This window comes from Rhincodon typus, chromosome 22 (genome assembly GCF_021869965.1).
Source record: "Rhincodon typus isolate 14 chromosome 22, sRhiTyp1.1, whole genome shotgun sequence".
In the NCBI taxonomy this organism is placed as follows: domain Eukaryota; kingdom Metazoa; phylum Chordata; class Chondrichthyes; order Orectolobiformes; family Rhincodontidae; genus Rhincodon; species Rhincodon typus.
The window spans coordinates 22876885-22902739 of record NC_063353.1 but is presented as its reverse complement, the minus strand read 5'-3'; the positions used below and the strand labels follow the sequence as shown (position 1 = coordinate 22902739).

Below are 25855 nucleotides of genomic sequence, written 5' to 3'. Positions count from 1 at the left end.
GGATGAACACAGCAGGCCAAGCAGCATCATAGGAGCAGAGAGGGTCTAGGCCCGAAACGTCAGCCTCTCTGCTCCTATGATGCTGCTTGGCCTGCTGTGTTCATCCAGCCCTGCACCTTGTTGTTTTGGTTTCTCTTCGATGATAGGACTACCCTGTTGTACAACTACAGGCATAGTTCCAGCAGAATTGCTAAATGGAGAGAAGACTCCACACCAGGTTAAATCTGATCTTCCTGGACTTCAGTGGAAGGCGGGGGACGGGGGTGGAGGTTCATCAGGAATCAGGAACGTCAATGCTGAACACAAGTCTCTGAGGGAGTTGGATCAATGACAAGAACTCCCAAAGTGTAAATAAAAAGTGACTGGTTGACGGGATACCGGCCTTTGTGGAGTTATTTCAGGAGGGTTTGCCAATCATGCATTAGCCATCTAAGAACTCATCAAACCAGAATGGAAGCAACTCATCCTCAATCATGAGGGACTATGAAGAAGAAGATGAATACACAATCTTGTCTCCCCTTGATCACGGAAATCTCTATGGAATGATCCAGCAGGTGGTGCTGCTACTTACCTGGTGCTGGAGGATAGTCCTGGATCGTGCAAATTTTCATTATTTCTCAATAACAGTCGTTAAAATATTCACAAATCTCTTTTCAGTTGCAGTGGGTGAACTTCGGTGAAAGCTGGCCCTCAGTTAGAGTCAGCACCTCTGGTTTCAGAAGGCAACTACAGGAACATTTATTACACTCATTTGCCTTATAGTATTTTTTTAATCGGTCAAATTATTGCTTTTGAAACTGTTGGAGAAGAGGTCAGCTTACACCAGCTGCAGTCATGCTGCACTGTAGACAACCTGCTACTGAGTGAAAGGAAGGATAAACTCATTGGGAACCTGATAAATAAGTGGTGTTTGTGACATTTGGAAAGTTCTTGCCAAGTTAGATTGCACCATTCTCTTGGCTGAAGGACACAGTGGACAGCTTCCAAGGCAATGCATAGAGGCAACTTATATATAAAGAGCATGAAAATATTATATATTAAGATGGACCTTTCCAATATTTGCTCTCTTGTGCAATTCAAAGCTAGGAGAAAAGATCTTGTAATTCCACCAATTCTGGCCATTTATTATATGTTTCAGGTAAATGTGGAGATGATATATTTTAAACTAGACGTACAAGATGTTCCTGTTCTATACAGCTCTGTTGGATAAGAAGAGGAAGGGACAAGCCTGAGCAATCAGACAAATGAAATTCATCCTTCTAGTACCTGAACTCTCCCAGCCTCGCAATCAACTCCCTTTTAGACGTTTTCGAATCAACATACCATTAGATGTTATCATGCATATCTGAAGCAGGTGGGAATTGAAACTGAGGCCTCCTGGCTCAAAGATGGGACACTGCCACTGCAAGACAACAGCCCCATAGCTCAAATTATTTTTTTATATCTTCTTATTATTATCTATATGAACCTCTTTGATAGGTTAACTGAATTCTTTAAATAAAGGGGTACTTCCTAACATGTGGTTTCAATTTATTGCTCACCACTACATTGTCCTCTAACCTTGTTAGCTTGACACACTTTGAAGCAGAACTCTTATTTAATCCTTTCTTTATGCCATTTAATAACATTTGTAACCCGGTGAGGTTTCTCTTTTAACTACTTTCCTAGTAACTTGTATAACTTCTACTTCTTTAATCTTTCCTCATAGGTCATACGCTTTATTTTTGTATCTATTTTCTAATCAACTTGCTCAGCGATGTTACTACACACCTCTGAATCAGCTGAGACTTGAACTTTGGTCTCTTGGCCCAGAGGTAGGAACACCAGCCCTGCGCCACATGAACCCTTGTCACCCACTTTATAAATGTGATTATTCTTATTGCTCTTGTTGTCAGTTGTTTTGACTGATGTAAAAAGGGCATCACTATCTATCCTCAACTTCTCTGCTACATGGTCCTCTTCTTTCCTTATAAATCATGAAGCTATAACTAGTAAGCTATATTCACAATAACTTTGGGCAGCATTGACTGTTGCATGCATCAGAGGATTAGTCTGAAACAAAACCTCAGATCTTAAATGACAGTATCAGTTAAGCTGTGGATAGCATCATTTTCCAGTTCATTACCATAGGGTCAGTACCAATTTTCAGGTGAAGTTTTATGACGAAACAATGGCTAAATCTAAATTGCACCCATCAGTAGCTGTTAGTATTGCTCATGAAGACACCTTTGGAGTTTGCTGGAAGTGATTTACTTTTTCATGTCAAGTGATGCAGCAAATAATGACTTGTGCCAATGAGATAACTATGATACTCAAAATCAGAGTTTGGGGTCCCTGTCAGGGTTTTCAGTAAATATGTATTTCAATTTTGAAAATTATTCTGGTTTTACATGTATTTAGTGAGATACCGCATGAGAATCAGTAGGACATTCCAACCATAAAATGCAACGTGCAGTTTCAACCTAATTGGTACTGTGATAGTGACAAGTTGATGGGTGTGTATTGCTTCCATCCACTTTTTCTGGCATGTTGAGGTAATGATGGGAAGCTGAATATTGTCATTCCTGAGAAATAATAATAGATTCATGTTCCACCAAGCCACTGCTATTCCTCCTGTGAAGACCCTCAGCTATTCCAGTAATCTGCTGGAGGACAGGTTGCTGGAGGCTGTGAATCCCTGCAAGCTTCTGTGAACACTGATATCTCCAGCTATGGCAGCAGCGGTTGAGTCTGCTTACACATAAGCTGAGCTTATGTGGCTTCACTCTGGTCTCCCACTGCTGCGCTTGGATGTTGGTCGGCTTCTGCTTGCACTGCATTGGAAGCTGGGACATTGACCATCAGACTCTGCGTGGTGCTATCTACAAGTGTTGTCAGAGAACAGAATTTTACCTACAGCAAGGTTTCTCACTCCACCACCGAGGACATCAGTGGGCCCTGCAATCATCTCACAGTCCAATCAGCATCATCCTTACTTGAGCAGAGGTCCCATCCAGGTGTTGCTGACCAACCCAATTGGTTGACAGCTCTGTAGTCTCAACAATGCCAACATGAGCAGTGGTCAGTACTGGGACTACAAGCAGCTCCCAGAATCAAAGTGTGGAAGCACCAGGTCATAGGGAAGCCTGGAACCTTGCAGCACGGAGGGGAGGCCTGGAGAAGTTGGTGTGAGGAGGTGGAGGGTCATGGTTTGGAAGTCAAATGGGGAGGGAGCACCTGGTCCCAGATTTTGGTGGGTTGCCTGAGCTTAAAGCAATTGAACCCTTTATTTAACATCAGCAAATCATTTGGCAACAGTGAATAATTCATTATTTTAAACATATTTCTCTAAAGTGAATGAACCTCAAACAAGTGAGCTGTTTTATAATAAATAATTTATTCTAGAGAACATTAAAACATGCAAGCCAAGTCTTGGAGTTAAAACACTGTGCTGCAATCTGTTCTTTTCAGAAAAGGGATGAATGAATTCATAAGACATATCTCTTCAAAGCTGGAAAGGCAATTCACAAGAATGACTGAGGAATACTAAAGTGCTACCTATATGATAATAATCACAGGTAAAACCAGCGTAGTTCATTTAAATTGAAATGATCTTAGTTAATAAGAGGAAACATTATATATGAATATGATAAGCAAAACACAGCAGAAAACTGCAGTGTTTAGCTTATCCACGAGTGAAATATGTGTAATAAATCACAGTAAATTCTGTATCCCACTGTTTCCTGTAGAGTATTCTCTATTTTTATCAGCAGTGGTGAGTTTAATGATTAATGTGCCAGCCAAACAATTCTATAACCCGTAGACCAGCTGAGCCAATACAAAGTAGACCTGATTTCTGAAATAGGCTCTAAATCTGCACCTGCATCTTTAGATGCTGCTGGATATTGATTGATTGAGCCACAGAAATCAAAGACTTGATTAAAAGAATAAAAGTGGTTGAAGAAGATTCCCCGGTACTCACTAGAAGCGCATTAGAAAATGAAACATTCTGCAGCCTGGGGTCTTGGGAGTTCTGGTAGTTCATGAGCAAGGTTCTTACAACCTTTTGACAAGAGTGACTACATGATCCAGGACTACTGAAGTCACAAGTCGTCCCTCAAACTTCTTTTTCCTGTGGTTCAGCTTGGCTATTCCCCTGATGCGCTTGGATAATATGCAATGCAAAAAGTAATGATCTCTGCTATAAAATACAGAATTCATCCTCCTATCATATGCTTCAAATTGAACAGAATACTTGTGATAAAGTTTATCTTGATATGTAGAGCAGGCCGCTGCAGATGTATAGAGCAGAATCCTGAGGTAGATAAAGCTACACAGTGAATACAGATTGATTCAGGTATCATTTTATAATGAGCAATAATCTCAATCTCACGCATCATTTCACATGGAAACCACTTGAAAACATAAATGTTACACAGTGATCTAACCAATCAGAGGTGAGTTATATCAAGGGCATAGATCAAGCTATAAGGGCACTTGGGTTGATAAAATGAATTAAACTTGACACAGAAAGTTAGGGCTCAGTATTAACACTGTCAAAACCCTTTTAATGCTGAGATTTATGGTCCTACAATGCCACTTGATCTTTCCAGTCCATAAAGAGAACAATAGAAACTACATAACCTTCTTCCTACAAGTAGTACATTAGTTAAATATATAAAATTCAAATTGCAACATTTTTTCATCCCGTTTCTTTCCATCTGTGTTTTCTCGATCCTTTACTTCTCTTCCTTTGTTGCTTTTTTTATACTTCATTTATCTCCACTTGACTCTAGTTCCTTGTCTATCATTCCTCTGGTTCTTTCTCTTCTTAAGCCACATTGGTGAAGTAGAGAATCTGTTGGATCTGTTGACCTATTGCCCTCATTTCACTATCATCACGTCACATACCCAGCACAGCAAAAAAAAAAGGCGCAGCACACATGAGTTTCAGTCAAAAATTGACTCCAAAAACTGGAGCACACTTCATTGTGTGCCATGCCAGCTGATTCAGGGCCATTATGTAAGCTGTAGTTGATGTAGAGACCACTGTTGCACTGTATGTGCTCCATCAGATACATCTGAAATACATTGGAATGCCATAGGCCTCACTTTATTTCCCTCCCTCCGTCTCTCCATCCCATATCTCAACCCATTAAAGTCTTAGGAAAGAAACAGACCAGGACCGCAGGGATTTTTCCCCTGGTCACTTGTGTGAACAATCCTGAAAGACTAACATCCATTCACCAGATTGGAACAAAGTAAAAGGTATTGAACACTTAATATAATACAAAGCTGGCCTTATCAGAGGCACTTTGGAAATATCAGTTACCGAATGCTAAACAGGGCACCAGTAAACAAGGTAATGCATATGTTTATAAAGACATGTGTTCAGGCTTAAATTTCAGAGGAACATAACACCACTTACAATAATGGCAAGCAGATCTGCATCATGCACGAGGTTTGCAATTACATTTTCTAATCAATATAGCCATTTTAAAGTGATTTCAAATTATCTCACAGATATTCTTTGAGCAGTATATTAGCTCAATATCACCAGCAGAGGGAACCCTTATGAACTTATTTTCATTATGACCCATTTACAAGATAGGAGAAAATGCATTCAATATCAATAACATAAGCTAACTAAAAAGTTCACGATTTGCCCGAAAAAAAATCTTTGACAGACATCTCAGTTGCTTTCAATCATAGGATGGAGAGGTAAATGATGTTGAGATCTATGCTTACAGATCTTGTATGTCAGACAGCATCAGGGTGAAAATTAGATGTGGCTTTTCTGAATCACTTATGCCAAATTGGACTCACCTCCATTGTTGGATTTACAAGAATTTCTGAAGCAGAATGTAGTGATTGGAACCGGGGCCAGGTGGATTTCATTGACTATGAGATCCTTGATTGGGGTTGTTAACCTGGGCCATTCAAGGACCCCTGGATGACAGATATATAAACAGGAGATGCAGAGAGTCTTTTCACTCCAGCTCTGAGCAAGCTAGTCAGAGTCCAGGTATAATGCACATATAAATAAGAGCTGACTTAGTAATGGGATACATGTCTCCTTAGAAGAACAGCCCTGATTATGGCGGCAATGACAAACACTCAAATCAATATGAAAATGGATACATCTTGACCACCGCCAGAAAATGTTTCCTTACTCAAATTAAAACTTCATGAGCAGAATCTTACAGGGGTCTGAATGACATGATGAGAAATTTGGCGGTACCACTTGAAAAGTCCGTCGAGGCCTATCTCAATGTCAGGAACAACTCACTGCACTTTTTAACCAAGTTTCAGGCATCAAGGAAAGATTCTTGCCAGCAGCGGTGAGTTGCCAGTTGAGGGAGGTTATTGCTTGTCAACAACATTATTATATGTACATCTCGCCTCAATTATATTCAACTTCCTTTTCTAGCCCACACTGTAAGCAAATTAGACACCAAGAAATCTTGATATGGAAATTAGAATGAATACCTGAATTCTTCAGCTCTCTAGTTTGCTCCATTTACTACTTGACAGAGAACTTTAAGGCAAAGAGAGTGACCATAAAACCACAAGACATAGGAGCAGAAATTAGGCCATTTGGCCCATCGAGTGTGCTTCCCCATTCAATCATGGCTGATAAGTTCCTCAACCCCATTCTCTCGCTTTCTCCCTGTAACCCTTGATATTCAAGAACCTATCTATCTCAGTCTTAAGTGTACTCAATGGCCTGACCTTTACAGCCTTCTGTTGCAGTGAATTCCATAGATTCACCACTCTCTGGCTGAAGAAGTTTCTCCTTATCTCCATTCTAAAAGGTCTTCCCTTTACTCTAAGGCTGCGCCCTCAGGTCCTAGTCTCTCCTACCAATGGAAGCATCTTCTCAACATCCACTCTGCCCAGGCCATTCAGTATTCTGGAAGTTTCAATTAGATCCCCCCTCATCCTTCTAAACTCCAATGAGTATAGTCCCAGAGTCCTCAAACGTTCCTCATATGTTAAGCTTTCCATTCCTGGGACCATTCTCGTGAACCTCCTCTCAACCCGCTCCAGAGCCAGTACATCCTTCCTGATATATGGAGCCCAAAACTGCACACAACACTCCAAATGTGGCCTGACGAGAGTCTTATAAAGCCTCAGTAGTACATCCCTGCTTTTATATTCAAGTCCTCTCAAAATAAATGCCAACATTGCATTTGCCTTCCTGACTACTGACTCAACCTGCAAGTTTACCTTGAGAGAATCCTGGACTGGAACTCTCAAGTCTCTTTGCACTTCAGACTTCTGAATTTTCTCCCCATTTAGAAAATAGTCCATGCTTTTATTCTTCTTACCAAAGTGCATGACCTCACACTTTCCCACATTGTCCTCCACCTACCACTTCTTTGCCCACTCTCCTAACCTGCCCAAATCCTTCTGCAACGTCCTCGCCTCCTCAATACTACCTGAGTGGTGATAGGGTAGACATTGAGATTGTTCCCATTTGTGAGGGAGACTGCAATGAGGAGACAGAAGGAGAAAAAAACTTACCAAATTAATAGATAAATCCAACAGGGAGTACAGAAGGGGCTTCTTTACCTATAAAACGTGATAAAAAACACAACTCACTTGGAATTGAAGAGATAAATATCATAAATGCATTTGTGAGGAAGCTAGATAAACGCATGACAGAGAAAGGAATTAAAATGTATTCTAATATCACGAATTAAAGAGGAGTGGGGGCTGACTCACGCAGAGCAATAACACTGGTATAGACTGGTTTGATTGGCCTCTTTGTGTTCCAGATTTGATGTAATTCTGTGTCATGTAAAGGATTATACAACACAATGTATTGCAAATCACAATAAGATGTAATCGTAGGATTCAATATTAAGTCAGAGGTCGGGAACCGCTTGATGTTGGAAAACACAGGGGAATAGGTTTTCCACAGGTTCAGCACAATTTAACAGCAGGAGCTGATTTTAAAAAAATCTTATTATGAGCCTAGGGTTGAGCAGAACCAGGGTGGTAGGCACAGGTGATGAGGATAGGTGGATGAGGAATGATAGCCCTGTCCATCGGGGTTGTAGGAGGAGAAAATGCAGGCTGAGGGGATGAACTAATTTGAAGGGAACTCCATTGAGGGCAAGAAGCCTGAGCAGGCACTACATGAGCCAAGCAGCAAGGACACTCAGTAAAAACCTTGCAGCCTGGGCACTTGGCCCTGGTACACACTGCACCTGGTAAGATCCCTGTTGGTGGGAGGTGGTCATTGTTTGCCCACTTGTAGGTCTCCACCAGAGTACAAGAGGGCCGGTCACCAACACCTCCCCACTCTTGAGGTGGATCGACAAGATGCACAATGCAGTACCACAGCAACCAAGTTTATACTGCCCCATCTATCAACCTGCCACCCCCAGGGTGAGTTAATTTTATCGCCACTGTTTCCAAAACCTTATTCTTACTCAATAATACAGCTGACCTTAAAATAAAGCTACCATTTCCACATGAAAAACTATTGTCAAATAACAGAAGTGTTCCAGTCACCTCATACTTGAGTTACTGATGCAATATTCCATTTATCAGGTAGCAGTACACTTACTGAATATATAAATGAACAAGAAAGTGCTTGATAAAATAATACAAACTTCCTGCATTTCAATTAGCTGTTTACAGCAAAAAACAGCGTCAATTTGGCCAACTTGGTGGTTCTATTGTCTCTGAATCAAATGATTGTGAATTGATAGCGTAGGCTGATAACTGTGTTTTACCATGGGGATTCTGTATAGTCAGAGATGCTGCCTTTTGAATGAGATGTCAAATCAAGCCCACTATATTTGTTTAAAAGATCCTCTGACAGTAGTCAAAGAGAACAGGCAGTTCTAGTATCTAGGCAAAATTCATTCCTGAACCAAGTTCATCAAAAACAGATTAGCAGTTATTCATCTAATTTGCTACAGGTAGAATGTTGCTGTGTGCAAACTTGCTGCCACATTGTCCAATCAGAATAACGTGCTGCTTCAGCACTGTTGAGACCACAGTTCAAAGAGTATGTCTACAAACTGATTTTGCTCAAGATGATTTTGCTGAATAACATGAAATGAAATAACTGAACTCCATTCCCAATATAGGGTTTCAGGTACATAGTTCTTTGAAAATTGCATCATAGATAGACAGGGTGGTTAAGAAGCCATTCAGCACACTTGCTTTCATTGCTCAGACCACTGACTATAGGAGATGGGACATCATGTTGAGGTTGTGCAGGGTTTTGTGAAGCCAGTTTTGAAATACTGGGTAGTTCAGGTTGCCCTGATATAAGAAGGATATTATTGAATTAGACAGGGTTCAGAAAAGGTTTACAAGGATGTTGTCAGGATTAGGGGGCTTGATTTATAAGGAGAGGCTGGATAAGCTGGGACTTTATTCACTGGAACTTAAGAGGTTCAGGGAAGACCTTATGAATATTTATAAAATTAGGAGCGGCATAGATAAGGTTAAAAGCAAAAGTCTTTTCCCAAGGATGGGGGAGTTCAAAACTCAGGGGCATATTTTTAAGGTGAAAGGAAACAGATTTAAAAGGGACGTGAGCAGAAACATTTTTATCCAAAGAGTGGTTTGTATGTGAAATGAACTGCCAGAGGAAGTGGTAGATACAGGTACAGTTACAACATTTAAAAGACAGTTGGACAGGTACATGAATAGGAAAGGTTTAGAGGGATATGGGCCAATTGCAGGCAAATGCCACAGTTCAGAATTGGTCGGCATGGATGTGTTGAACTGAAGAGTCTGTTTCCATGTTATATGACCCTATGAGTCTATGGTATAGCACAAAATGTTGGAAGAGTGCTCATATCTTGGTGGACTTCTGTTACTTGCTGTGGATAAGCATTAAAATTGTGCTTCCTTTACCAAATTACACAGAGCCAAGGGTAAAATGGCTCAATTTATGGATCCGGAACTGGAGGACATGATGCAGCAAGGAAGGCTGGTTTTAGCTGGAGGACAGACCCACCTAACTAGAAACAGCAGAATATTCAACCAAGATTCTCTTGAAGCACTCTTTCAAACAGGAACAAAATCTGTTTGTAGGCTTGGTCACAAAGTGTAGTGATCTCATTAACTATGAGATCCTTGATTGAGGTTGCTAACCTGTTCAAATCAAGAAGCCCTGGCTGACCAATTATAAACAGGGGGTTTTCCTGGTGGTAGAAATATGAATAAAATTATTTGCACAATCGTGTTTTCACCGAGTCCCTGCATTTATACACACACAGCACAAGTGTTGTGGGAAAACATAAGCACCATATTAGATATATATATTTGGTACATAAACAGGTGGTTTGGAATCTCCTCAGTTCAGGGGACTGACTCTGAGTTGGCTGGGCACAGCCAGGGTACTGTGCACAAAGTAAAGGGTGACTTGGTGACATGATACCAGCCTCTGTGCAGTTATTTCACAAAGTAAATAAAAGTGAAACTTAATTTATTTTTGCTCAAAGAGCTTCTGACACACATTTGCTCATTAAATGAAATGTAGCCTTCTGTTCTATCACCGGATCCACTTATCCTGTCAGAATTAACCTTGCCTTTCTTTCACTGTAGTAACCTCAAACTTCAGTGGAGTAGTCAAAGGACTAATTATTTGTTTACAACAAAAATCAAAATTTATCACATCAAAAGAAGCACTCGTTGTAATGAGTTCAACATATCTTTGTGATTTATACATCTCAGTCCTAAATTGGCTGAAAACGGCAAAAAAAAATGTAGGTTTGAGAAGGCCTATAGTAGTGCAGTCTAACTCGATAACTCAAAAGGCTAAGTAGTGAACAAGCAGGAAATCCTCTCCTAATTCTAACATATTTTTAACAAAAAACTTCAACAAAGTGCTTGGCTTGTCACAATCATAACACAACTTGAAACTTATAGGCTGTTTCTCATAGTTAAAGGGGTGCACATGTGTGCGTGTGCGGTAGTTCTAGAGAGGTAAACCCATTGCTCAAAAAGATATTTTGAGTAGAAATAAGGGTGACATAGGTTCCTCTGATGTTGAAGATTTGAAGATTATTCTGGAAACACTGAGCAGATTTGGCAGCAATTGCGGAGACAATAGACAAATTAATGTTCTAATTCTAACATCCAGATCTATGTGGAGTGATCTGTAAAGGTGGGTTTTGGATTGTGACTGAAAGTTGGCAAATTGCATCTTGATGATCTCTATAAGACAGTATTTTTGAATGGTTTTAATGGTAAGGTGCATATCATACGACCATAAGACATAGGAGCAGAAATTAGGCCATTTGGTCTATCAAGTCTGCTCGGCCATTCAATCATGGCTGATAAGTTTCTCAATCCCATTCTCCCACCTACTCTCCATGACCTTGGATTCCCTTAAAAATCAAGAACCTTTGTCTTAAATATACTCAATGATCTGGCCTTCACAGCCTTCTGTGGTAACGAATTCCAAAGATTCACCACTCTCTGGTTGAAGAAATTCCTCCTCCTCTGTTCTAAAGAGTCTTTCCTTTACTCTAAGACTATGCCCTCTAGTCTGAGTCTGTCCTGTTAATAGAAATATCTTCCCAACGTATACTCTATCCAGGCTATTCAGTATTCTGTAAGTTTCATTTAGATCTCCCCGCATCCTTCTAAACTCCATCGTGTATGGACCCAGAGTCTAGCGGGTATATGTTGAACCACAACAAACAAGAACCAAACTGATTTCACAAATATGCAAAATGAAATTTGCCGTCAAGTAAACCTGCCTTTGAGTAGCTCTCACACTCTTTTATAACATTCGTTAAAATTGACAAAATGCTTTTCATGTTTTTATTTAAAAATCATGAACCACACTGTTATGTTATTGCTGGTCTACATACAAAACAAAGGTCTAAAACTGATTAGGGTCTGGCTATGCTTTAAAATCTAATTTTTGGAATGAAAATTTCTGAGGCAGCATATGAACCAACTGCTTTGAGCAAAAGCATAACCTGCGTTCTTTAGTCACTGCAGGCGTTTAGTGCCTACATATACTTTTTTGTAGAAGTGGAGTTCTACACATCTGTCTTGTTAGTGGGTTTTATATAGGCATCTGTTTTCCTTTGCAGTGTGCGTGTCCATTTTCAGTGTAAGTCTATTGATGGGTAACAGTCCATTCCCCTTAACTATGCACGACTTACTGGTGGTCTCTGTAGTTACAGTACAGTTTAGATTTTGACTCTCCAATTCTGAATCTGGTCTGAATTAATAGAATTTCTTCTTTAGTAAATGCACAGGGGAGCTGTGTTCTCAGATGTAAGACAAGGGCACCACCATGTGGTAATTAATAAATCCTGCAGGCTCACTGAAATGAGCAGTTCTTAAAAGATATGTTCTACTTTCATCTTCCCAGATTAAAATATTTAATAGCTTTTTCTTAACAGCTTGAACAATTATTCATTTCTATCAATACCTTACAGATGGATATTTTTACAATTGAAGGTGCTCCAAATAGCAAAAATTATAATAGGTGATATTAAATGCTAAAAACAGCCTGTATAGATAATTTTGGGGAAGTTTGCGCCATTGACTGTTGATTGCAAGCCTTGCCTTAATGTAAAAATGGATAACATAGATGAACATTGCTTAGAAAAGAAAGCTAAAAGAATGTATATTGATGTTAATAACAGTTCAGTGATAGACTTGCCAAGCCTTACACTTTTGGCCCAGAATCTCCAGGAAGCGAAGATCCATTTGCAGGACATTGCTGTATGCAACACTGGAGGAAAATCATAGAGACATGCAATTTTAAAAAAAAAAAAAAAAAAAAAAATCAGACTTTACCAGATCGTGCATCAACAGAATGGATGTGTTGACTAACTAATGGGTGGGGCATGGAGGCAATTCATGTGATGAAATCTCCAGATTAATTACATTAGGCCACCTCCCTCAACATAGCACCCTTACCTGCGCACTGGAGCACACAATTCTCCACTGACATTGACGGAAAACTTCCACATGAGTATGTCTTTATAGAGGACAATGATTGAATTACAACTCTCACTTTTGTTCAATAATGGAGTCATCTTATTGAAAATGACTAAAGTGCCTCGGTTTCTGGTTACATAAACATTAAACAGCAGAATTTCTGAGATCTGGCTCAATGACCTTATATGAGTTGTCAAGGTTGGTAAATTAAGCCTCAAATACCATATCTCACCAACTATATCATTAACTTCAATGTGCCCCACCCCTATCACTCACCTAGCAACATTGTCTGTCAATCATGACTCATAGGTAATATTCATAGATTCATCTCACCCTCATACTCTTAGATCTGCTGTAAACACTATAGCCAGAACTTAGTTTGCACACATACAAGACAGTTATTTAACCATGGAGGAGACCATGCTCAACATCAGTGGAAAGGCCAAAAGTGGACCAGTATTTTCTGGCCCTTGCTGCTTATACCCACTCAAACTCTACAACCTACTCTTCTGAGGCAGGATCCATTTGCACCATTCTCATTTCATCCTATATCACAGTTATTTTTTCTTTTCCATTTTGTCTATTTTTTGAAATGCCAAGTACCCAAGAATATTTTGTCCTTAATCTTAAGCACCCTGCAGCCACATCTCAGATTAGATCAAACCCATCTACCTGTGTATGTGATTAATTTGGATGCTTAATTTCATACTTTAGCACCTGTTGATGGGTAACTGATTGAACTTTGGCTGCTTGAAATAGTGATAGCATGATTTTAAATGGACCATCAATGAGGTGTAATGATTCCTTATTAGTCCTCAAGATGTTTTACAACAACAGTCCTGCACTTAATCTAATTCAAAGTCTAAAAACAAAAAAAAAAATGGAAATCATGCTAAAAATAATTTAGCTCTTCAGATACAAGTGGAAACACAGTTTTGTCTTTTTGTCACATCACAGTCATTTGAGCTTACTAATGGATCTTGCAAGGACGTCACTACGGCAAGTGTCCTTTTAATGAACCCCTATTTGGAGGGTCACTAAATATGCAACTTGATTTCAACAGTGCTTTGAACTCCACATGCTGTATTGATTTTTCATGAAATCTGAGACATTAGCCTTACATTTGTGGCAATGCAAAAATTTCCACCAAAATGGATGAGAAAGCCACAGCACAAGTTAAACGAGGAGTTGTAATTGTATCTTCCACGTCTCTTTCAGCGTTCAATAAAATGGAATGATTTTACATGTTCTCATTAGGCGTCACACTGTCTCCTTTGCAAAACTTGCCCATCCTGAAATCAATATTCCGAGAGCAGACACATATGCAACCACTGGAACGGGGAAGTTACCTGTGTCCGACAGAGCAGCCTGAAACCACTGACACAGACATTACCTACTGAACTGGTTAAAGAAGGGCCATCTATCAAAAAAACCCAAGAGAATATAATAGAGTATGTATAACCGCAACTGGCAACATTGACTAAGGCTTACATTTCGTCACTGTGCTTTAGTCCTGATAGTACAATTTTGCAAGCTTGTCTTCAGCTTTATAAGTCATTCTGCTGCGCTCCTTCAGACATTGAATGAATTATGGGGCATTTTGTTCCTTCAGTCTTTAATTGAAATTTTAAACATGATTAAAAAGTTCAGCAAGACCAGCGTAATGGGCTTTTCTTTTTGTCTGTAATTATCATCAGTTTTTGATCCCATCCAAAAATACAGAACAATAAATTAGAGACAAAAAATTGCTTTCTGATGACTATCAGTGCTGTGCTATCAGCCTGTCTTGTAAAACAACTGCAGGAATTGGGGAGGAAGAAGAATCAAACTAACTGAAAATTTGTTCTTACATAAAGTTTGGGCATATTGTCACAGTGCCATTCAACTCTTCATTAAAACGGGGTAAGGTTTTGGCTCCACTAACTGGGCAGTAACATGGCACAGCATCGACCCGTAGAAGAACTAGGCCCATTTATAAATGTTGATTTCAGGCAATACAAGCAAGGGATCCTGTAAACATAGTTTGGTGACTTGGATTTTTATCTGGCACAGACTGAAAATAAAAACACAAATCAGTTTCTGGACGGTGCGAGTGCAATACCATACAAATATCCAACATCTGGATATCTTTTTGAGTGGTCACATGGATGCAATAAAAGGCACAGAGGAAAGATATGTCTGTAATGGGCAGTCACTACTACAGACCCACAGCAATGCAATCGACACTCAACTGCTCTCTAGGGATGGGCAATGAATGCTGACCCATCCAGCAACACCCACATCCTATGAATGAATAAAACAAAAAGGTTTTGACATGGTTACTAAATTCACAAACAATTTTGTTTTTCTGTAGCAGTCTACTTGCATTGTAATCCAAATTATTTTTTCTAAAGTATTCATTCATAGGATGTGAGCATTGCTGGGAATTATCATCCATCCCTCTTGACCACCGTAGAGATTTGTTCAACTACTTCAAGGAGCTGTTAAACATTAATCATATGCTGTAGCTCAAGCTTCATATACACAGGACTGGCTAACGGCAGAAGATTTTGTTTTATTCATTCATGGGATGTGGGCATTTCTGGCTGGACCAGCAATTATTGTTCATACCTAGTTATCCATGCCTTTTTTAACCTGGTGAAGCCACCAAACAGGACTACTTGCATGCTAAAAAATGGCAAAAGCAGCAAGAGACAGGGCTAAGCAATCCCACAACCAATGGATCAGATCTAAGCTCTGCAGTCCTGCTGTCACAGTCCTGAGAGAGGAGGCGACTTCACAAATATCCCCATCCTCAATGATGGAAGAGCCCAGCACATCAGTGCAAAAGCTAAGGCTGAAGCATTCGAAGCAATCTTCAGCCAGAAGTGCTGAGTGGATGATCCATCTCGGCCTCCCCAGGTGGTCCCCAGCATTACAGATACCAGTCTTCAGCCAATTCGATTCACTCCACATGTTATCAAGAAATGGTTGTAGATACTAGATACTGCAAACGCCAAGGGCCCTGACAACATTCCAGCAATAGTACTGAAGACTTGTGCTCCAGAACTTGCCACTCCCCTAACCAAACTGTTCCAGTACAGTTACAACACTGGTATCTACCCAACAATGTGGAAAATTGCCCAAGTATGTCCTGTACATAAAAACCAGGAAAAATCCAGCCCGGCTAATTAACCCTCCATCAGTCTACTCTCAATCATCAGTAAAGTGATGGAAGGTGTCATCAACAGTGCTATCAAGCAGCACTTGCTCAGCAATATCCAGTTCAGTGACGCCCAGCTTGGGTTCTGCCAGGGCCACTCAGCACCTGACCTCATTACAGCCTTGGTTCAAACATGGACAAAAGAGCTGAATTCCAGAGGGGATAGTGACAGCCCTTGACATCAAGGCTGCATTCAACAAAGTGTGCCAACAAGGAGCCCTAGCAAAACTGGAATGAGTGGGTATCACAGGCATACTCTCCAGTGATTGGAGTCATACCTGACACATCAGGAGATGGTCGTGTTTGTTGGACGCTGACTATCTAAGCTCCAGGACATCTCTGCAGGTGTTCCTCAGGGTAGTGTCCTCGGCCCAACCATCTTCAGCTACTTCATTAATGCTCTTCCCTCTATCATAAGGTCAGAAATGGGGATGTTTGCCGATGATTTCACAATGTTCAGCACCACTTGTACTCTACAGATACAGAAGCAGTCAGCGTTCAAATGCAACAATATCTATACAATATCCAGGCTTGGGCTAACAAGTGATATTTGCACCACACAAATGCCAGGCTATGGCCATACCAATAAAGAGACAGAAACAATCTAACCACCACCCCTTGACATTCAATGGTGTTACCAGCACTGAATCCCCCACTATCAACATCCTGGGGGTTATCATTGACCAGAAACTCAACTGAACTTGCCATATAAACACAGTAGCTACAAGAGCAGGCCAAAAGCTGTGAATACTGCGGCAAGTAACTCACCTCCTGACTCCTCAAAGACAGTCCGTCATCTCCAAGGCACAAGTCAGGAGTGTGATGGAATACTCCCCACTTGCTTGGATGAGTGCAGCCCCAACAACACTCAAGAAGCCTGACACCATCCAGGACAAAACAGTCTGCTTAATTGGCACAACATCCACAAGCATCAGAGATAGTAGGAAATGCTGATGCTGGAGTCTGAGATAACAAGGTGTATAGCTGGATGAACACAACAGGCCAGGCAGCATCAGAGGAGCAGGAAAGCTGACGTTTCGGGTCTGGACCCTTCTTCAGAAATGGGGTAGGGGAAGGGGGCTCTGAAATAAATAGAGAGGGAGGCGATGATAGAAGGTGGATAGAGGAGCAGATAGGTGGAGAGATGAAGCCAGTACAGATGAGTGTAGGTAGGGAGTTGGGATGGGGGTTGGTCAGTGAGGAGGGAGGGGCTGGTAGGTGGGAGGGAAGACAGACAGATCGAGGAGGCAGGGATGAGATGGGCTGGTTTTGGGATGCGGTAGGGGGAGGGGAGATTGTGAAGCTTGTGAAGTCCACATTGAGAACATTGGGCTGCAGGGTTCCCAAGCAGAATAGGAGATGCTGTTCCTCCAGCCTTCGGGTGGTATCATTGTGGCACTGGAGGACGCCCAGGACGGACATGTCACCCAAGGAGTGGGAGGGGGAGTTGAAATGGTTCACAAGTGGGAGGTGTTGTCGTTTGTCACGAACCGAGCATAGGTGCTCCACAAAGCGGTCTCCAAGCCTCCGCTTGGTTTCCCCGATGTAGAGGAGGCCATATCAGGAACAGCAGATACAATATACCACATTAGCAGATGTGCAGGTGAACATCTGTTTAATGTGGAAGGTTTTTTTGGGGCCTGGGATGGAGGTGAGGGATGAGGTGTAGGGGCAGATGTAGCACCTCCTGCGGTTGTAGGGAAAAATGCCGGGGGTGGTGGGACTAGTGGGGAGTGGTGGAGCAGATGAGGGAGTCGCGGAGAGAGCGGTCCCTCCGAAAGGCAGATAAGGGTTGGAAGGGAAATATATCCTTGGTAGTGGGGTCAGATTGCAAGTGGCGGACAGTGATGCATTGAATCCGGAGGTTGATGGGGTGATACGTGAGGACAAGGGGAATTCTGTCTTTGTTGTTATTGCAGGGAGGGGGCGTGAGGGCTGAGGTGCGGGAAACACGAGAGATGCAGTTGAGGGCGTTTTCGACCACTTTTGAGGGGAAATTTAATCTTGTAAACCTTCTCTGAACTGCCTCCAAAGAATTCACATCCTTCCTAAAGGTGATCAATATTGTAGATAGTACTCCAGATGCAGTCACCAATACTCTATATGACTGAAAGATAAACTTCCTTTTTCATACTATTTCCCCTTGCACTAAATAATAACATTCTATTAGCTCTCCTAAATGATGGCAGTGCCTTTGAATGTCAAGGGATGATGGTTAAATTCTATTTTCTTGGAGATGGTCATTAATTACACAAGTGCCAGCCAACGTTACATGCCACTTATCAGCCTAAACCAGAGTCTTGTCCAGGTATTGCTGCATATGAACACAAACTACTTTGGTACATGGTGCTAATTTGTGTAATCATTAGCAAACATCCGTACTTCTGACCTCATGATAGAAAAAACTTTATTGATGCAGCAACTGTTTGGGCAAAGACATGACCCTGAGGAACTCTTGCACTGATGTCCATGGATCTTCAGCAAACTATGACCAAGTTCCTATGCATTCGTTACAAATCTAAACCAAATGACAGTTTCGTCCTGACTCCCACTGATTCCATCTTCGCTACGTCTGCTTGATAACAAGCTCATATTTGCTGACAACACAGCAATTTTAATAATAGCTGTAATCTCCCCACAGAGCATAATAACTTATGATGCTGGATACCCACTCTTATACAGGTACAAGTGAAACAGTGCAAAATGGACAGGAATATTCTATGTTCAAGACATTCATTTTGTACACAAAGCTATTTACACAGGCCCCCAAACCTACTTCCTACTTTAAACATAAATACTGATTAGAGATTCAAACATGAGTGTCAATTTCCCAATTAACCACAGCCCCAAGGGCTCTCTTTTCCAATATGTCTACAACATATTTGAGACAATTGCCACATATTTAATATTAGGTCATGCCACTGGAATGCAGGAATGCCACACACATTATTAAATAACAGTTCTGAAAAGCGAAAACTTAATATCAAACACAAGGATCATAGTTCAATATAGCCCTGTTTTACAAAATGTAAGTTGATTACAAACAATACTTTTATACGTCAGGAGAGGGAGAGGATCAGGGAGCGGGAAGACCAACACTGAACAAAATTTGCAATGAGAGAAAATACTGGAAATGACGAACAAGTGAATCAGCATCGAGGAGAATTACAGAGATCAAATGATAATCTGTCATATTTAAATTAGAAACTAGAGTAGATGTAGTGAAAAAAACAGAATTAGTACTTTATAAAGTCCATTTAAAAACAACTCAACCTAATGAAGATACAACAAAACAGGTACATTCAAATGTCAACTAAAAAACTATTTAGAATTTAAGTTTGCAGATAGGAGACTCAGTGCTGTTTGTATAAAGATCATGTATCAAGGTTACAACTTTTTAAACTTCCAGGTCGACAGATAGACATCAAAAGCACTACAGGAGTTTTTTTTCTTTTATTGGCAAATTTGTTCCCATTAAAAAGGACAAGGTGAAACTAAACACTTGTGACACAAAAAAAAAAGCTAAGAGCATTTTGACCCAAGGAGTTTAAAATGGAAACAGGCCAGGAACTGGCAGCTTTTGGTCATGTAAACAAATCCCATTGGCAACATGTTCAACCTTCTGGTTGAAAAATAAATTCTTTCTCATTTATCAACAGCAGTCCTTTTCAAAATATACCCACAGATTTTTACATATGAGAATTAATATGCTAAGCAATGTGTCAAAGATCTTCATGAGGATCAACATCGGCAAGAGCTTCAGGTGCAACAACATTCTGATCTTCAGAATCCTTCACTTCTGCTGCAGAAATAAGAACAGTTATCAAACATAAGTTTCCATTGTCAATACTGGTCATGGCTTGGTCTAGTGATTGATATCTTTGTAAAGTAATTGGAGGTCATTTTGACTTTGAGACAGTTAGTGTAAATTGCACAGTAGCAAACTGGCAGTCCTCCTTACATCTCTCCAGATTTTTATTTCAACTAACTTCGAGAGTCAAATTTAAGACCACAAAACCAAGAGGGTCATCAGACAGAGCACAGTGTAGCAGCCAACCTGAAGAACGAGGTTCTGGGGAAACTGAAACAATCTGAAGTTGGATAAATCACCCAGATGGGATGGATTACAACCCAGGGTTCTGAAGGACATAGCTGAGGAGAATGTGGGGGAAATTTGTGGTGACCTTTCAGGAATCACTGAAGTTAGGGAAGGTCTCAGAGGACTGGAAAATAGTTAATGTAACACTGCTGTTTAAGAGAGGGAGGCAGAAGGCAGGAAATTATAGGCCAGTTAGCCTGATCTTGGTCGCTGGTAAGATTGTACAGTCCATTGTTAAGGACGAGTTTGCAGATTACAGGGAAGTGCATAGCAAAATAAGGCCGAGTCAGCATGGCTTCATCAAGGGGAGGTAAGGAGCAACTTAGTTGAAGGAGAGCCAGTGGACGTGATGTATTTGGATCTCCAGAAGACCTGTGACACAGAAAGCTGTTATGCATCTGGTGTTCAGGTGAAAGTACTGGCATGGACAGAGGATTGGCTGATTGGCAGAAGGCGGAGAATAGGGATAAAGGGCTCTTTTTCAGGATGGCAGCCGATAACGAGTAGAGCTCCACAGGGGTCTGCATTATGTTAACATTCATTTTGAGAGGACTAGAGTACAAGAGGAGGGATAAACTGCTGAGGCTTTAAAAGACTCTGGTCAGACCACGTTTGGAATATTGTGAGCAGTCTGGGCCCTGTATCTAAGGAAGGACGTCCTGGCCTTGGTGGGGGTCCAGAGGTTTACAAAAATGGCCCAAGCATGTCATATGAGGAGCAACTAACTATGCTGTGTCTGTACTCAAAGCAGTTTAGAAGGATAAGTGGGGGATTGGATTGAAACGTACAAATACTAGGAGAACTGGATAGAGTGGACATGGAGAAGAGGACCCAAGGACGCAGCCTCAGACTGAAGGGTCGAACCTTTGGAATGGAGATGAGGAGGAATTTTTTTTTCAGCCAGAGGGTGGCAAATCTTTGGAATATATTGCCACAGAAGGCTGTGCAGGCCAAGTCATTGTGCGTATTTAAGACAGAGACAGGCAGGTTCCTCATTAGTAAGGGCACCAAAGGTTACAGGGAGAAGGCAGAAAAATGAGGTTAGGAAAAATATCAGCCCAAAACTGAACGGCAAAGCAGACTTGACAGGCCAAATGGCAATATTCTGCTCCTATATCTTACGTTCTACAAAGGATCACAAGTAGGCCATTCAGTCCATCGAGTCTCTATTGCCATTCAATGAGATTATGTCTGATCTGATAATCCTCAACTGCATTTTCCTGCCTTTTCCCATAACCCTTGATTCCCTTACTTGTTAAAAATCTGTTTATCTCAGCCTTGAATATACTTCATAACCCAGTATCATTAGCCCTCTGTGGTAAAGAGTTCCATAGATTCACAATGCTCAGAGAAGAAATTCCTCCTCATCTCTCTTGAATGTGCAACCCCGTATTGTGAGATTATGCTCCTTGGTCCTAAACTCTCCCACATGGTGAAACTCTCCACATTTACCCTGTCAAAACCCCTAAGAATTCCGTTGGTTTCACCAACGGTGCTTCTCATTCCTCTGTAATCTAATGAGTACAGGCCTAACAAACTCAATGTCTCCTCATAAAACAATGCTTCCATGCTGCTTATTTGCCCAGTGAACATTCTCTGGACTGTCTCCAATGTCAGTAGATCTTTCTTTAGGTAAGGGACCCAAAACTATTCACAATATTATATCTACTCTTACTCTCCATTCCTTTTGAAATAAAGGCCAACATTCCATTTGTGTCCCCTATTGGCCACTGAACGAGGATGCTAGCTTATTTAATGATTCACAGATAACGACTCCCAAATCTCTCACCCCGATATTTCTCCCCGCTAAGTCGAGGGGAATTTTTTGTAGCCAGATACAGATGGAAAATGCTATTGCTTTTAAGCAAATGTTATTGTCTTTTTATAACGATATCTATTATGATGAATGTAGACAAAAATATGACGACTTTGGCCATGTATTATAGAAATATGCAAGGACCCAGAGATCCTTGTGGAGTTTTGTATACTGTTGGCACATAAAGGATGTACACCAATGCAACCAGTGATTTGCAATATTGACCCATATAAATTTGCCAACAGGGCAATGCTATATTCATTGATAAGAGCAGAAGAGCCTTCATCAACTCCAACTCTATTGTGCTGCCATTGTTTTATAGGATGAGTTTAGGACTTGGAACAGTCAGAAGCCCACATTTCAAAGGAGGCACACAGCAACAAGGATGGTTTGTGTTGGCACCTCTTGTGGCAGCAGTACAAACAACAAATTGAAGATACAAAATGGGCTTGCTTAGGTAGATACAAGTTAGATTTTTGTTCAGCAGAGGATGGATGCAGCTAAACAGCTTGTACACATCTGGTACAGACCGGTCGTATAAAGTTTTTCTCACTTGAATTATACAGACCACTCCTTTTTTGGGGGTTGGGAATGGGATTACAAGCGAAATTTGTAATTTATCAGCATACCTGGTATCTTAATTTCTACACAGAGCCCTTCTTGTTCTTCGTAGCCTTCACTACAGACACATTTAAAGCTGCCTTCAGTGTTAATACAGTCTTCATTTTCACGCATACACACTTTATCATCCATGCTGCATTCATTTATATCTGAAGATGGCAAATATGAACAAAATTCAAAACACTTGAACACTACATTTTTTTTCATTGAAGGAAGTCCAATGCACAATGCCAGCCAACTTTAAAATTAGCCTGGTACAAGATTCTCTTCTCTCTATTCTCCTTTGCAAAGTAATGATCCTGACTGAGTAAAGTGGGTGGGCAAAAACATTAAAAAGGCAACGATGAGTTAAGTGCTTAAATGGTTTCAGTTTCATACAACATCTTTCTGTAGTGTGTAATGCCATGCAGCACTGATGTAAATTATTTAAACTGAACAGCACTGAAATAATTTGGATTTTCAGCTTTATTTATCAAAGTCTGCATTGATAAGGTTGTTATTCAGCATGCTTCCTATTCCTATGGAAAGGATGTTATAAAAACTGTAAAATGTAACTTTATAGGTCCAAGAGACAGTGCACTGGACTAGGATGGGACTTAGATTCCCACAAGGAGAAATTTCAAATCTACAATGAGTTAATAAGAGATGCAACCATGCAAAGGTCAAATATTTCCCTACAGACAGAGGGTTGAAAAAATAAGAGAATCGACCTGATGCCCTTGTGTGGCCAGTTGAGAAGCAACATTAGAGCCAGAAATAGGTTTCATTGCAGCCAAGATAATGCAAATCTCCATGAGGAAACGTATAGGGAAAAAAAACTGTAGCCAATAATAATAATAATAATGAGTTTTGATATTAAGTGTGTGGACAAGCATCTATCCCATGGATCACCAGGAAGTCACTAGCTAATATCTTTCCTCAAGTTTTACATCTGATAGTACCTGTAATATTTGTAGCACTCCCAGAATCCTTTTTGTTCAAACATAAAATTAAATGTAATTAACAAACAGAGTTTGAAACTTTGAGTTGGAGGAAAAGAAGGAACAAGTTTAAGTTTTTTTTACATCTACATGTTTAGGAATCTCAGAACAGGTGAAGTAATAAAGAAAAATGTCAAAACTAAGATGATAAACTAAATCTCATAATATTATTTGTAATGAAGTGGATCCTTTGCTTAAGTAATAGCTATTAATATGGACAGACCAGAGGTGTAACAGCTAGTTAAGGCTTTGATTGGGCAGCACTGGGCTAACTTAGATCAAGTCTGCATTATTAAACATACTTGGAATATATCTTTGCTCCATCCACAAATTGTCAGCTAATTATTTTTAAGCAGATCTTGGTCTCTTGTATGAGAAGAGTTAACTCTCATGAAATACACACACACACACACACACACACACAAAAAAAATGCTGCTTTCTTGCTTCTTCAACGATATAACCAGTTTAAATTAAAATTCAGAAAGTGATTCAAGAGATATGATCCAAAAAACTCCACACGGATAGTGTTTCATTTAAGATCAGCAGCATGAAGCATCTGCTGCTCAAATCATTTTACGCCGATCTCCTAGCAATAAGTACATCCCATACCTACACACTTTTGCTCCTCCATAGTGTACCCAATTGTACAGCTGGTGCATTCTTCTGAACTCCCTCCAGTACATGCATCACAGGCCACATCACAAGCTGAAAAGTATGAAAAATAATGTTAAACTGGCTGAATATTACAACAATAGATCAATTAATTTTAAATACATGAGCTCTAACAATGTAATTTATGAAACTCCTTACATCTGGAACTTGTATTTCAATGTTAGAACAAAGTTTTCATATTTATACTCATTTCATTTGGGTTACATTTTAATAACTCTTCTGCTGAGTTCATATGATCAATTCATCACAAGCAAGAATTAAAATCTCCCCCATTTTTAAAATATATTCTTGCTGTGAGAGTTCACATGCAATGATTTTAAGGAGTATGCTCATTTGAATTTTACGCTGATATTTTCGGACAGTGTGTCTGACCTATTCCACAGGAACACATTGCAACACATTGTGCTCACTTTGTGAGCACAAAGTTCAATCAGCATTTACATATTTCTCTTAAATTGTACATTTGAAGGTTTGAAATTCATGTTCCTTAGTCTATTGCCATACTAATGTTGTGTATCTCAGATATGACGGTGAGTACGAATGTGATTTCTCTTGCAGCCTAGTAGCTTCTAAAGACTTATTTATCAATATTAAGCTGAAATGATCACTTTACTACTCATCTGGAGTTCTAGTGGGAGAGCTCGAGAATCCTGCACTGTCTGAGCCCCATGATGTACACCTAAACACCTCAGAAAATGAAAAACATGGGCACCCCTAAAGTTCTCAGTTGCTGCACATTGCATATAATTTATCTTCATTTGTTGGCAACTAATTAACAAGTTTTTAAAAATCATTTTCTGAAGATTACATGTCCTTGATCACTATTTATTTAAGAAATCAGTTACAAATAATGTTGCTGCAAGCACAGCTTGCAATTCAACCAATTCAAACATAATCAGTAGTTTCCTTTAGCTATCTAGCATTATATCTGAAGCTCATCTTCTCTTCAGATATCTATATGGTTGCCTTCCCAGCGTGGGTCACTAAATCAGGACTGAGAAACCAAAGCAACTCTTTCTTCTCCATTCCAAAGATGCCTTGACCAATTGCTGTTGGTACATAACTGGTCACGTATACAGGTTATTTGTGCAGATATAACCAGTAGCTTGAAACAGTACATTTACATTTGTAAGAGTTAGTGAAACAAAGTTTGAAGTGAATAACATACCTTCACAGGAGTAGGACCCTTCTGTGTTTGAACAGTACGTGTGTAGTTTACAAGGTGAGGTTTCTGCTGCACACTCATCAACATCTACAATAAGTGAAAAGGTTCAATTATACAATTTATACGAGAGCCAACAATCTTCAATCTGAAGCCCATTCTAAGTCCAAGAGTTAGACTTTAAACACTCATCGGTAACACTAACATTACAAAATAATTAAGAAAGAATTGAGGATGCTGGAAATCAGAACAAAAACAAACAGAAACTGCTGGAAAATCTCAGCAGGTCTCTTAGCATCTGTGAAGAGATTTCAGCGTTAATGTTTCGGGTCCAGTGACCGTTTTTGAGAATTGATGGCAGCTAGGAAAAAGTTTTTTTTTATA

General features: G+C 40.2%; 1 protein-coding gene across 6 annotated transcripts in view; it reads right to left on the bottom strand.

Moving 5' to 3' along the window:
* Positions 1-18645: 18645 nt before the first annotated feature.
* creld2 (cysteine-rich with EGF-like domains 2) overlaps positions 18646-25855 on the bottom strand; it is a 30655-nt gene continuing 23445 nt past the window's right edge. For 3 of the 6 annotated variants that reach the window (XM_048610022.1, XM_020514941.2, XM_048610021.1), the window contains exons 8-11: positions 25478-25561; positions 24247-24342; positions 22665-22805; positions 18650-19922 (exon numbers count right to left, since the gene is read on the bottom strand). In XM_048610022.1, coding sequence (XP_048465979.1) covers positions 19843-19922; positions 22665-22805; positions 24247-24342; positions 25478-25561 — 401 coding nt within the window. In that variant the 3' untranslated portion in view covers positions 18650-19842. Of the gene's footprint in view, positions 19923-22664; positions 22806-24246; positions 24343-25477; positions 25562-25855 lie in introns of all 6 variants that reach the window. The other 3 variants (XM_048610023.1, XM_048610024.1, XM_048610026.1) reach the window with 3 other exon arrangements.